At 38.2% G+C, this 12,377-nt stretch overlaps 3 protein-coding genes across 3 annotated transcripts; 1 reads left to right on the plus strand and 2 right to left on the minus strand.

Moving 5' to 3' along the window:
* Positions 1-596: 596 nt before the first annotated feature.
* Positions 597-2,324, minus strand: LOC18591858 (uncharacterized). The gene has a single exon (XM_007018260.3). The coding sequence runs from the start codon at positions 2,145-2,147 to the stop codon at positions 726-728; it is 1,422 nt and encodes a 473-aa protein (XP_007018322.2). The 5' UTR covers positions 2,148-2,324; the 3' UTR covers positions 597-725.
* A 2,202-nt stretch (positions 2,325-4,526) lies between these two features.
* On the plus strand, positions 4,527-8,724 carry LOC18591859 (oxidoreductase, zinc-binding dehydrogenase family protein). Its single transcript, XM_007018261.3, has 11 exons — positions 4,527-4,676; positions 4,773-4,991; positions 5,094-5,189; positions 5,298-5,386; positions 5,494-5,622; positions 5,968-6,088; positions 6,184-6,268; positions 6,363-6,472; positions 7,253-7,404; positions 7,940-8,036; positions 8,143-8,724. Exons 1-11 carry the CDS (start codon positions 4,596-4,598, stop codon positions 8,428-8,430), a joined length of 1,467 nt encoding a protein of 488 aa, XP_007018323.2. The 5' UTR covers positions 4,527-4,595; the 3' UTR covers positions 8,431-8,724.
* A 261-nt stretch (positions 8,725-8,985) lies between these two features.
* LOC18591860 (Phosphoglycerate mutase family protein) lies at positions 8,986-11,209 on the minus strand. The gene is given in 9 exon segments (XM_088808869.1): positions 8,986-9,332; positions 9,429-9,473; positions 9,604-9,723; positions 9,837-9,925; positions 10,068-10,142; positions 10,247-10,376; positions 10,563-10,642; positions 10,757-10,864; positions 11,048-11,209. Coding segments are annotated over 9 exon segments (798 nt in total). The 5' UTR covers positions 11,108-11,209; the 3' UTR covers positions 8,986-9,241.
* Between the last annotated feature and the right edge of the window lie 1,168 nt (positions 11,210-12,377).

Consider the following 12,377-nt stretch of genomic DNA (forward strand, 5'->3'; position numbering starts at 1 on the left):
CCCATAGGTGGGACAAGTTGCAGCATAACGGTAAAAGAACAGGCAGAGAGTATCATTTCATTCTACAATCCAGAAGGGGAAAAAGGGTGGGGGTAATTGCAAGTATGGCTGTAAGATGTATGTTGAAGAAAAAGCAATATCAGTTTAGATACTCATGGTAACTTGACTAGGCCGTTTAAAGCAAAGTAACAAATATACGGCACCCAAATCCACCAAATGCAGATAGATGGAAGTCAAGCCCAAAATATGCAATGTCTATTTCATTCAATGAAAGCAGGCTAATGAATTTCAAAACAAAAAATATGCAATGTCTGAAACTTCTGACGATCCCAAAGTAAGATGGGCCAATAATCAACATACAACTGCAAACCCAAGATCAGACAATATCCAGCAGCAGCAATTCTCGCCAAAAAAATCAGACAGCATTGGAGTAATGAACTTGCCAGAGGTAGTAAAATATTTTCCTTATGCTACTTTCAGCAGGGTTTAAGGATTCTATGACTCCAAAAAGCTTGCCCAGTTGCAATAAACTAATCAGGAAATCAACTAATTTACAGTCATTTGCCAAAATCCCTCATCATATACACATCAAACAATGTCAAAAGTGATAGTAAAATAAATTTCAAAAAGATCCACAAGACATCAACAAATGCACCAAAACCTATAAAAATACTCGTTCTTATTCACTATATTATAATTATAACTTAATAAACAAAACATTGAAATCACACGGAAGAAGTTTGGGGAGGAGCCTGAGCGTTCACCGCAACCTTACCATCCTGATTCAACGCCGCAACACCGCCCGCTATCGCCACTGGTGCCATCGCCTGATACGGCGCCGCCGTGTAATACACTTGCCTTCCTGCCCCATCATAAGCCACCTGTACATACCCTGATTCAGGGACCCCACCTTTCGGCTGCATGACTGAGATTCCCTCAGGGTAAGCCCCAACCTTTGTGGTTGGCACCGCATTGTAAACCGGCTGCTCCCGGTAAACATCCTGAACCACCCGCTGCACTCCGTAGTAAGCTTGAGGAGCTGGTCCGGGAACCTGTCGCAATGTAGGAGGCGGTTGATAAACTCCAGCAGGGGGAGCTTGAAACAGGTAAACAGGCTGGTCAGTTCCTGGGGCTGCCGCTGCGGCCGCGGGCACTGGATAAGCGGCGGTAGTTAAATGCCGTTCCGGGAAGTATGCCGTCGGAATCGGCATTTGTAACGGAACTGATACTGGAGCTGGTGACGTAGCGATTTTATCTGACACTTTATGATAATCTTGAGTATTGTTGTAAGCTCTGGGATTGGATTCATCGATTTTCCTTTGTACAACGCCTTGTTCTAGAGTGGCAGCAATATGCAGTCTTTGTAATTCCTGGATCTGCCTCTGAATCTCCGCCGGAGACACCACCGGCTCTCCGATCACGTGCCGATCCTCCGATCCGCAGTCCGATCCTGCTGTCACATCCTTCGTAACCACCTCTTGAACCACCGCCGCCACCGGCGGAGGGACCGAATCCGGCAATTTCACCTTATCCAAACCGAAGAGAAAATCGGGATTCGCCGCCGGCAGCGCGGCAGATGGAGGCGAAGAGCCATCCATATTCTGAACCTGCACCGAATTCAACGCGTCAACGAACCATTGCCGCTCCGACTTCGGTTCACTCCCGCCAAATCCCGACGCCACCAACGATGGATTCAACGGGAACAAAAACAGCCTCAACCTGGCCGGTTTCGCGGAGGCACGATGCAACCGATCGTATTCCAACATCATGTGCTCGAGATCCTCATCATTCGTAACGGAAATCAAAGCATCGAGATCTTCACCAGGAAGTTGGTACTTGAAACAAACCTCAGAGTCTCCACCGTACTGCGAAGATAACTTAGCCATGATAGCAGAGAACTTGATATTGCGATCAACGGCCAGGATCTTCGTATCTCCTCCGATATAAGCCAGCTGGTTATCGTGTGAACGCGGCTGGATTTTGCCCCCATAACTGCACATAAACTTAACCTTACAATTAGCAGTACTATTATTATTACTATTAGTCGATGGCGGCTCGTCCCATGACTGGTTTTCGCAGTCAATTTCTCGAGAACGAGGCGAAGAGTCGCCGGAACCGGGATAAGAAGAGTAGGAGTAGTTTTCCATTGGAGGATGTTCGAGAGGTTTTCGGGTTTCTCTTTTTCTTTTTTTAAAGAAAAGACAGCCTTAGGGTTCCATTGGAAACGAAAAACGGCGGAAAATTGAGGTTTGGTTATGAGCGATATGGGCGTGGTGGACCCTGCTGGAGCTGGTGGATTGATTGACAAGGGAAATATTGAAGATGCGTGAAAGCATTCCTCAAAATTAATTAATTAATTAATTAGCCAATTATAAGGTTGTCAAAAGCGAAAGCATGGTGCAAAATGTATTTCTTTTTTCTTTTTTTTTTTATAAAAAAACTTACCTTGAATTATTATATTTGGTAAAATTAACAGTGCTGTAGTATAATTTTTGTTTGGAAATTAGAGACAGGAGTAAATCTATGGGCGGATCAAATCAACTGCGGAAAGCTTCCCTCATTTTTCTAGTTTCCCAGTGATCCTTGTCTCTGGAGAACGTTTCCAGAGCAGCGGACTTATTCGCTTTTTGTCTGCCAGTGAGTGAAGCTGTTGGTGGTGGGTCCATCCGGTGAAAGGAACAATTAAACAAAATCTAAAGCTACCAAACATCGAGAAAAAAAAAAAAGCCTGTCACAGAGAGAAGATCATTAACAGTCACAAAATTATGGGGAATTACCATAGATTAAGGAAGCATTAAGCTTTCTAATGTTATAAAATTGTAGACAGAAGGGTAGGTAGATGATAAGTCATTATCTAAGGGAAAATGACTTTAGAGCAGTTTTCTACTTGTATGTTCCTCAGCTTCGTGTTAGATGAAGTTGGTCGGGTCTATTGGATACAAAAGTTAGGAATTGCCCTCCCTTTTTTTCCAGTCAGCTAACCCTTTCCATTCTTATTTCCTTATTGAATTGGAAATTCAGTTTTGAACTCGCTTAACGACAACATAATTTTTAGGTTACACTCGAATAATGTTTATTGATTAATGTATAATTTTTTGCTTAAAAAGCAAGATTCGAGTCCTATTCATTAGTTGATATATAATTTTTTTTTTAAAGAATAAAATTCTCTTTTTTAATTAAAAAAATTAGGCTCTTGATTACTTTGTAATATAATGACCGCAAATATTATTTTAAAAATATGATAGAGGTTTCATTTGAAAAATATTAGGCAAAATTAATAATTTAGGTGGAACTAACTGCACTATCACGGTGTGGTCCTCTATTTTGGATCCTCATCAAAAAAAAAAAAATATTTGTCATTATGTGTAACCAATCAATTGTGTAAAGCCCTGATTTAAGTTGCACTAAATTCTGAAGGGAATATTCTTTGTATTCCATCAGCTAACCTACCAGCTGCCACTCCACTCACAGTCGCATTACTGAACTTTCCAGCCTCTCATCCAAAACCCATTCTCAAATCTTATGCCACCAGCTTATGTTACCGAAGGTTTGGACCAAAGTGCAAAAATGTTGCGGCGGACCCATCCTCAAAAAGGTCGAGAGGCAGGCTCCTTCCCGTTGATTAGATGACAAATTCTGATTTAATTTTAATTTAATTTAATCCTTTTTCTGTATTGCTTTGTGTTGCAGAGGCGGAGATTCTCTAGTACAACGTAACGAAAAGAGGGTCAAACAGTTGATTTGTTGTCCTGTTTTGTGTTGGAGCAACTTGGGTAATAACTTGGGAAATAACCTTGTTTCACGCATACTCTAAGGAAAAAAGGGTACAATATTTTAATGGCAAACTATATTTATATTTATGGCAAGGCCAACTCAGAACAGTTGGGTTTTTACCATATTCCCGGCGCCAGTGACTCCAGCAAATACACCCCTATCCCCATGTGGATACGAACGTTAATTTAATGCGCTGAACTGATGGCCTTCTGCGCTTCCTGTGCTGCAAATGCAGTGGGGGAAACTGGGGGATCGTTTCACTTCAAAACTGTTCAAAAGAGAGGGGAAGAAACAAAGACAAAGTAGAAGTCAAAAAAGCCTGAAAAGCAAGGGCAGCAGACATTGGCATGGCAGCCCGCATTTCCAGAACTAATATCGAATATGGAATACATGAATGTCAACTCCAATATAGAGTGAAGTTAAGTTTGTGCAAGGTAACGGTTGAAGAGTGGGATATTTGAGATTATTCTTAAATTAAATTTAATATTTAGGCGCCAGTTTTGCTTTTTCATTTAACAATCTTATATTTATTTGTACGTAATAATACTAAGAAAGGTTTTACTACAATGAGTTAGGACAACCAAAGCCCAAAGGAGAGAGCTGACGAAGCCCATTACAGCCCAAAAGCTACGAGAATCCCAAGTCCGAGGCCGACACGAACTGCAGAAACGCCAAGGCCCATGTCCTCTATCCAACGTATCAGTTAAAGGGCGGCACGGCGCCGTTTACTCATATTTTTCTTGATTTCTTCTTCTTGTATGGTGTAACGTTTCTCTGGAATCAGACGTTCTTCGATCTGTTGTTAGTGACAGTCAAAAGTCATGGTGAAAGCTGTGGTCGGAGACGAAACTCAACTCCAGCTAGCTGAGGATCGCCTCTCCCAATTTTCACTTCCTGCCCAGGTTCCAATCCATTTCATTTTTCAATTTTATGTTTTATACGAAAAACTTGAAATAAAATTACAGATATAAATTTTAAAATTCTGGCTATAAGTCCAGGTTGGTCTGGTGATAGGGAAGCTGAGCTCGTATCTGGAACGAGGCTTCGTGTTCGATTTAGTACCAACACCTCAGAACGATGCCGGACAGCCAGTTTGTTCGGTTTTGGAGGCGTCCAAATTCGACAGTAAAAAGGGGTCGAAACCCAAATCTCGGACATCTGATTCTTCCTCTTCTTTGGTCATTGACAAGGATTGGGTCGCTGAACACGCTCGCCAGGTACCCTTTCTTTTTTAACTTCGAATAATGTAATTGAATGCGGTTTTTCTTTTTCTTTTTTTTTCTTAAGTAAATAAATTTTGTAAATGTTGTTTCATTAAGGTGTCGAGGATGGTGGTGGGTGGAATGAAAGTAGTGGGTATTTATGTGTGGGCTAGTGAGGCCGCATTCAAGAATTCTACCATGGTGCTTTGCCAGGTTTGCTTCATTTTATTACGAGTTTGTCCTGTTTTCGTGTTTGAAAATTTCATTGAAGTTTTGTTTTCACCAATGTATGATCTCAAGTAAATGGAATGGTTTTCGCAGACAGTGAAAGGAGTTGCTGAAGCAATATCATTTTGTGACGATGACATGGATGAAAGACTGCTTATTCACATATGTTACAGTCCAAGGAGGTACTTATAAGATTTAAGGTCCATAGTTGTTTTTAGTTAAAAATGTTCCACTTCTTCATTTTATTAAAGTTCATTCACATTTTGACTTGAAAATACACTTTTTGTAGATGGACATGTCGGAATTGTACACTGTCCTCAAATATCACATCAAGCAGTTTGCAGCCTTGTGACTTCAAAATGGGAAGAGTCTTAACTTCCCTTCAAACTTTTAAGTGCTTGTACAACTTTGATCTTAGGTAACTTGTATTATCTATTCCTCTACTTTATCTTAATTAAAGTTCTTTACCATTGCAAAGCTTTATTATTTGGTGTAAGAAGACTAGTTGAACTTGTCCTTAGGTCCATTTGGAATTCACACTACTTGTCTTAGCATGTACTTTTGCCAGCTTGGTCATGGCTTCTATATGGTCCTTTTGGCTAAAACATTAGGCTTACTGTATAACAAGACTTAACTTGCAACTTAGTTTCTCTTCCACATTGTTGGTTCTCATGATATATATGGTGACATTCTTCAGCTGACCAATTCTAGCATCAAAATAATATTTATAGGCATTTCTTATTGACAGAGTTATGTTTCCCAGACTGCCAATATATCAAGGGAAAGCATCCAATTCCCAGACGCTTAGTGATGTTCTCCGCAATGGAATTTCAATTTATGCAAAAGAGCTGCGAGGGGCAAAAGCCCTGATTGATGGACACCTGGTGACAGTCACTCTAATCTACATTTGCATCCTTAAGTTTTAAATAAATTCTTCACCTTTTGTTAGTAATTTTTCTGATCCTATTTATATGTTTAGGTTGTTAATGATGAGACATGCAAAACAGATGGTTTGCATGAAGTGGAGTTGCTTCTACCATTCATGAAGGATATGTATATTGAAGGTGCTCTGGTTTTTTCAATTTTGAACTTGATTATGTTTTCACATTGTTATATTATTGTTTCTAACATTTAGTAATTTGTTTATATTTTGTGAAGCATGCAGCCAGAAAGATGTTGTAGGTGTTGTTAGTTTTACTGGCTCGGTATGTTCCTTTTCATTCTTGAATTCCAAGGAACCAATTTCACAGGCTATTGCTGATATAAAGGTACTGTGTTACTTCTAATTTGAAATTTATTTATTGATTTAGATGATAACTCGGTCTTGCTTTAATTTTTCAACTTTCAAGAGTTTGGAAATGCCTGTCCTGAGAAATAAATAGAATTAGATGTTGCCTCTCTACATGAGATGAATATGAAAAATGACCAAGTTAAGTATGTTTCCAAATGTTTATTCAAATAGATATCTGGAACAGAAAAATTGGGATTCAATTTATGGAATTATCTGGTTTTAGTTGAGTTATGCCTGATGACCAAGTTCAGGATAAATATGTGCCCCTAGATTCCTAGGTTTTCAGATCCTCTTGCACATCCAAAGACACTTATAACATATTGACACTAAAACTTTGGTTGGAAAAGTCTCTTTGAGCTTTTTGTCACCTTGTTTGAAACTAAAATCAGCATGCCTCTCAGTTTTAAATTATGTTTTTGTGTGCACTTATATGGTGCAAGTTTTTTCATGTATTGTAGTATTTTATCTTATTTGACATGTCATAGTTCATTTGGTAGGCTTTAAGTAAGCAGCTAGCATATTTTATCTTCCCTTCATCTTTATTGAGGTGCAGTTTCTATTCATTTATATCACGTCCTAAATTCTCAAAAACCATCATGTTGTAATTCTTTAATATTGCGATGAGTACTATCTTGAAATGCCAATGTCTAAAGGTTTTTTATATGTTTTCAATCCAAGAAAAATGAACGGTCTTTTTCTCTTGAGCTACATGGGTTTGATATTCTTGTCTTGTTCAATCTGATATGGCTGTGATCAGGATGATATCATCAGGAGTTTGCAAAGCAGGCTGGATATCATTTGTGATGAAGCAGATGGAGATCTAGGGCTAACTGACGACGGAATTATGGAAGAAAGCAATGATTTATCATCTGAAAAGCCAGTTTCCCAACTTGTTTTGCGTTCCTTGAGGTGCGTTAGCGGTGTTGTTAATATATGGTCTTTATTTTAGTAAAAAGAACCTAACTGTGATTAGAATGTTTATTTCTTGTCTCAGTCAATCAATTGCTAATTTTACATTTTCTCTATCAATCCATTTGAGCCATGAAGCTTCTGTTGTTTAGATCCCTGCTATAGTTTTTCTTCCACTGAATTACTGTGCATTGTTTATTATCATGGATTATTCTACTGAAGTTGAGATTTTCGACTATGTTGTGGCTGCAATATTGATTACATAAGCAAAAATAGGAGGCATTTGCCACATCTGTACCACAAGTAACTTCCCGAAATGGCATGTGCTTTTATTTATTCATGCTTACATGTTCACTATTTTCAATTGCTTTATAACTTTTTTCTTTCCTGCATTTTCAAGCTTGCACCTCAGAGATAACCTGTTAATTGAGTCTTGCTTTACTCGTTAACAAGTTGAAAGAATGAAAGTTGATATATTCCCCTTATTTTGTGCAATATTGATGATATCTGCTAGATGCTAAACAATTTCTAATAGGAAAAATTGCAATCTTTCATTACCTCGGAGGGTCTTTGTTCCTTGGTTGGCGGGTACATTTATCAGTGACTATCTACAATCATCCGAGACACTTGAGGTTTGTTATTAATATTATTATTATTATTATTATTGTCTCTTTTCAAAAGAACAAAATTTTCATTTGTTTAGAGATTGTTCTGATTTAGTGCTTTCATGCTGTGCAGGTTCTAAAAGATCATTGTGTTGAGTTGATGTCCATGGAAACTCCAAATGATGCCTCAACAATCTTGGAACCCGAAGAAGAAGCCCTCAGAGTGATCACTAGATCTTTTTGGGATGTAGTGGTCCCCTACTCTTCAGCGCCTAGCTCTTTCGAAGAAAAGAGCAGAGAAATTACCAGCGCAGAAAATAGCCAGAAACCCACCAAGTCACCCAATGTCAACTTCATTGCTGCTGTTTTCTTCCTCCTCCTCTCAGTTGTAGTAGGTTACATGCTTGTCAGGAAATCATAGTGCAATGAGTAAACATTTGCTAGTAATATGGAGTACTTTGAGAAATCAGTCATATGTCGAGTAGTGTTCCATTAAGTTTGATTACTTCAAATTGTTAATCAACACAACAACCTCTTCATCTATTGAAGACGGCACACCAAGAAAATAGAAAAAGAAAATTTTGTCTCTACATCAAACTCATGTCTATGCCTGTGGAATCGTTTGAAACAAATGGCAATTTTTGGGTGAGAAGACATCCATTGTAGTTTCCCTCATTTGTCCTAATGAATAATGTTGTTACACCGAAGTTGATCAGATGATGCCTATTTAAGCCATTTGCTTTTAGTATAAGTTGTTGGTGTTAAAGTTTTTTTTTTTTTTATAATTGGGGAGAGAGGATTCGAATTCTGCTCTTTAGATAGAAGATTATGTATCAACCAATGAGATAAATGTTCGGGTGCATTGTTGGTGTTAAAGATTCGATGCATGTTACAAGAAAATTGAACAATTTGTTGAGTCATGTTGCTTTCCTTTTGCAGCAGAGACTGGGATAGGAAAACAAGAAGAAATGCTGATTCTCCATAAATTATTCCACTCCAATTACAATTGCCCAACAGGACAATGAGTGTACATTGAATTTGACAAAATACATATTTATTCACCATGTATAAAGAATAGGGAACACATGTTAACGATCAATTATTTTACAATGGAAACAGACTTGAATTGATCAAACAACCTTAAAAAGAAAAGAATGCAATTTGGTAAGAAGATGAAAGAATCCTTAAGACTACCCCCTATTATTGACACAGTGAGTCTAATGTTTCAAAAGTCAGAGACTCCAATTAGTTTGAAACTTCCTTAACGCGTTCTCTTTTGCAACTTCTCTTGGTGATCAAAGAGGTGAATCCGATCCCATAAGGCTGCATGTTGCAAAAACCAGTTGAGTGAGCATTTGAAATTAAAAGCGTACAAGGTTGTCGATCGGATTGTCTCTAAATTTACAAACAAATGGTTACCTTTTGTCCACGATGACCACCGAACGAAGCTCACAATTGCCAAAGCTGAAAACACAGATAAGAGGCAATCCCTCATCAGTCAGAAACTTTGAAAAATTTCGAAGGCAAGCAAAGAATCAAGTTTTGTCTAAAGGAGAGGAGAACATATATATATAGACAATTAATTAACGCTCACCGTTGGCATAAAGCTGATCTAACTGTTGGGTGGGAGTCATTTCCAAGTACATACAGTATATGCTGCAGGATTATGCCATGGCTCACAATAACAATCTCCTGCTCTGGCCTTGTCCACAGCCTGGAACATGGGATAAATTGAAAGAAAGTTGAATTGTTAATGTATTAGATTTGCCATTTTGCAACCCAAGATTTTTCTTCTGACTGTTCTGAGAGAAAATTGCGACTTATTACCATTTCATAAACTGGGCCATCCTCACAGAAACTTTTTCATCGGGCTCTCGAACGTCCGGGTTCCACAGAGAATCCTCTTCCCCATCCATCTGAACGAAGACCAAAAGACAAAAGATCAATTTCATTCGGGTTTCTGAACCCATGTAAAACTTGAATTCTTTAACCATGATAAAATATTGAAGATATCAGAATCTTAAATCCTGTTAAAGATAGAGTAGCTAAAGTGCTTGCCATTGAAAAATCAATCGAAGGGAAAAGAGCTTGGCAGTCGCTGACCCTTCTCCTCATATCACAAGGACGAACCCCCTTCAGTAAAGGAATTAATGCATCAATATAAAAGTCCAAACAGTGGTAGAATTCAGGTAATTATATGTTAAGAAATCGCCTAACACGATAGATATCAGCCATACCATTTTGTCTCGACAAAGCTCAACTGCCATAATTTGGGGCCAACTGACAGCTGATATTGCAGAAAAGTTGTCATTCCCTCCTTCTCCAAGGCTTTCACCACCAAAAACTCCAATAGCTGTTTGCATTGTTCTGCAGTGATTACAGCACCAACATTAGCCATGTTAAAAATTTTTTTAAACAAGCAAGTGTTTCTTTGATTTGGTTTTCCATAGATTGGATCTTGAGCTTGGGATATGGAATTTGATAAGTACTAATCTCAAAACCTACAAAGTCCTTCGCAAAAGTTTGAAGTTCAGGCAATTTCGAGTTTTATACCTGTACAAAGGGGAAGTGACGACTAACTCAATCCTCTTCAGCATCCCACTAGCATGAACTTCCTTTCGCAGTCTATCAACCTGAAGGAAAGTGGAAAGATTGAACAATGATTATATCAAAAAATAGTTGTGGAGTTCATTCAGGTTGAATCGATTATGACAGTTTGATGATAACAAGCCATTAATTATTATTACCTGCTGCAGGCCAAGTGGGGAGAGTTCTGCATCAAATAGGTGAGGAGACAACAGTGCCTCACGATTAATGTCTCCTTCTACATTATGCATAGCTTGTCCGTGCCTCACCTGAAAATAATATAGTCTATGGTTTAATAAAAAAAGCCATTTACTGAGCAAAATTTTAATGCATGTGGGGTCTAGGACTAGGCAGCTTCAAGCATTCCCAATAGGTACTCTACATCGTTGAAAGGTAATTTTAATAGTATCAAAAGAATTGGTAGTAATATATAACTATATATACACACATACCAAGTGAATGATTTTGCAACGCTGCCATGGGTATGGAAATTGAGCTGCTGTGGTATCCATCTTCTGTGCAAATGGAAATTGAATTAAAGAACAAAAAATGCTTCTTACAAAAAGAAGGGAAATGGAGCAAGAAGAGAAATGTCAATGACACAAATAGCTAGAAATGAGAAATTGTAATGGAAGTAAATGTACGTATAAAGCTAGCTTCTTATATAGAGAGACTCTCAGTATTTTCTAGGCTGGTTCATATCTCTACTCATAACAACTAATTAAATAATTATGAGAGCATGCATATTCGATAGTCGAAGTCAAGGAGAAGGAAAAGGGGTGGAATTTAAGAAGGAAATAGAGGACGTAACTGGCTCATAACATTCCTTATTTGGTGAAAGAAGGAAGTAATGCGAATGTCAATGGAAGGGACTTTGAAAATACAGTCTGACTTCCATACCCAAGAACTTTCAAAAAATCTAATCTGATATACTATAATTTTCCTTCATTTACATCCAGTAGGTAGAACACGAATGAAACAAAATATATATATACCATTAAAATGCGTAAACATTTCCCAGAAAACCCACATCATAATTAAACTAATCAAATATAACTGATATGCAACTGCTAGCCACCTTACCAGAAAACTTAGAATAAAGAAATCGAAGGAAAAGATTAGTTGGGGAGGAAGAAACAAGACAGGCTCTATACTCGTGTTTTGGAAATTTGGAAAACGTTGTTTGTATAACGCCGTGGGCAGGGATGGAAGGCTTATATATATAACGGAAGGGAGGGCAATGGGAATGGTGACGCGTCAGCGGAAGAGCATGGAACATGTAGGGGTTTACTTTGATTCTTGGTAGTAGTAGTAATAATATTCAATCCATGCAACGTAAAGCAGGGATTATGGGTTTTTTGACTGTGTACGTGTGAACCATGCTGTACGCGTGACTCTAAAGAGTCTCCCTAGTCCCGTTCTGCTTGTTCTTTCCCTGTGTTTTTTTTTTTATTGTTAATTTCCTTGTTTTTCCTAGCTTTTTCTCTTGAAACTCGACTGCAATTTACAAGGCGGACCATTCTCCCGCTACGTTGCTCTATTAGAAGTAGTCAAACATTCAAGATATATATCTGCATTAATTTTCAGTAAAAGCATTAATTGATAATACTTGTATTGTTTAAGGAATTTTCTTGATGGATATATATATCTAGCTACCTACTCAATTCCTTTTCATTTGATTTAGTACTTGAGAACATGCCCCATTAATGAAGCTGCCCAAGTAAAGGTTTCAGTTTGGTCTCTTGTGTATATATAAATCAGATCAATAAGCTGAACAATCTC

The sequence above is a fragment of the Theobroma cacao genome, chromosome 8 (assembly GCF_053813885.1).
Source record: "Theobroma cacao isolate CCN51 chromosome 8, ASM5381388v1, whole genome shotgun sequence".
Classification (NCBI taxonomy): domain Eukaryota; kingdom Viridiplantae; phylum Streptophyta; class Magnoliopsida; order Malvales; family Malvaceae; genus Theobroma; species Theobroma cacao.

Coding starts and splice junctions, on each gene's coding strand:
- LOC18591858 (XM_007018260.3), bottom strand. CDS start 2,147: ATGGAAAACTACTCCTACTCTTCTTATCCCGGTTCCGGCGACTCTTCG.
- LOC18591859 (XM_007018261.3), top strand. CDS start 4,596: ATGGTGAAAGCTGTGGTCGGAGACGAAACTCAACTCCAGCTAGCTGAG. Junction 5,190..5,297: donor CTACCATGGTGCTTTGCCAG/GTTTGCTTCATT, acceptor TGGTTTTCGCAG/ACAGTGAAAGGAGTTGCTGA. Junction 8,037..8,142: donor AATCATCCGAGACACTTGAG/GTTTGTTATTAA, acceptor CATGCTGTGCAG/GTTCTAAAAGATCATTGTGT.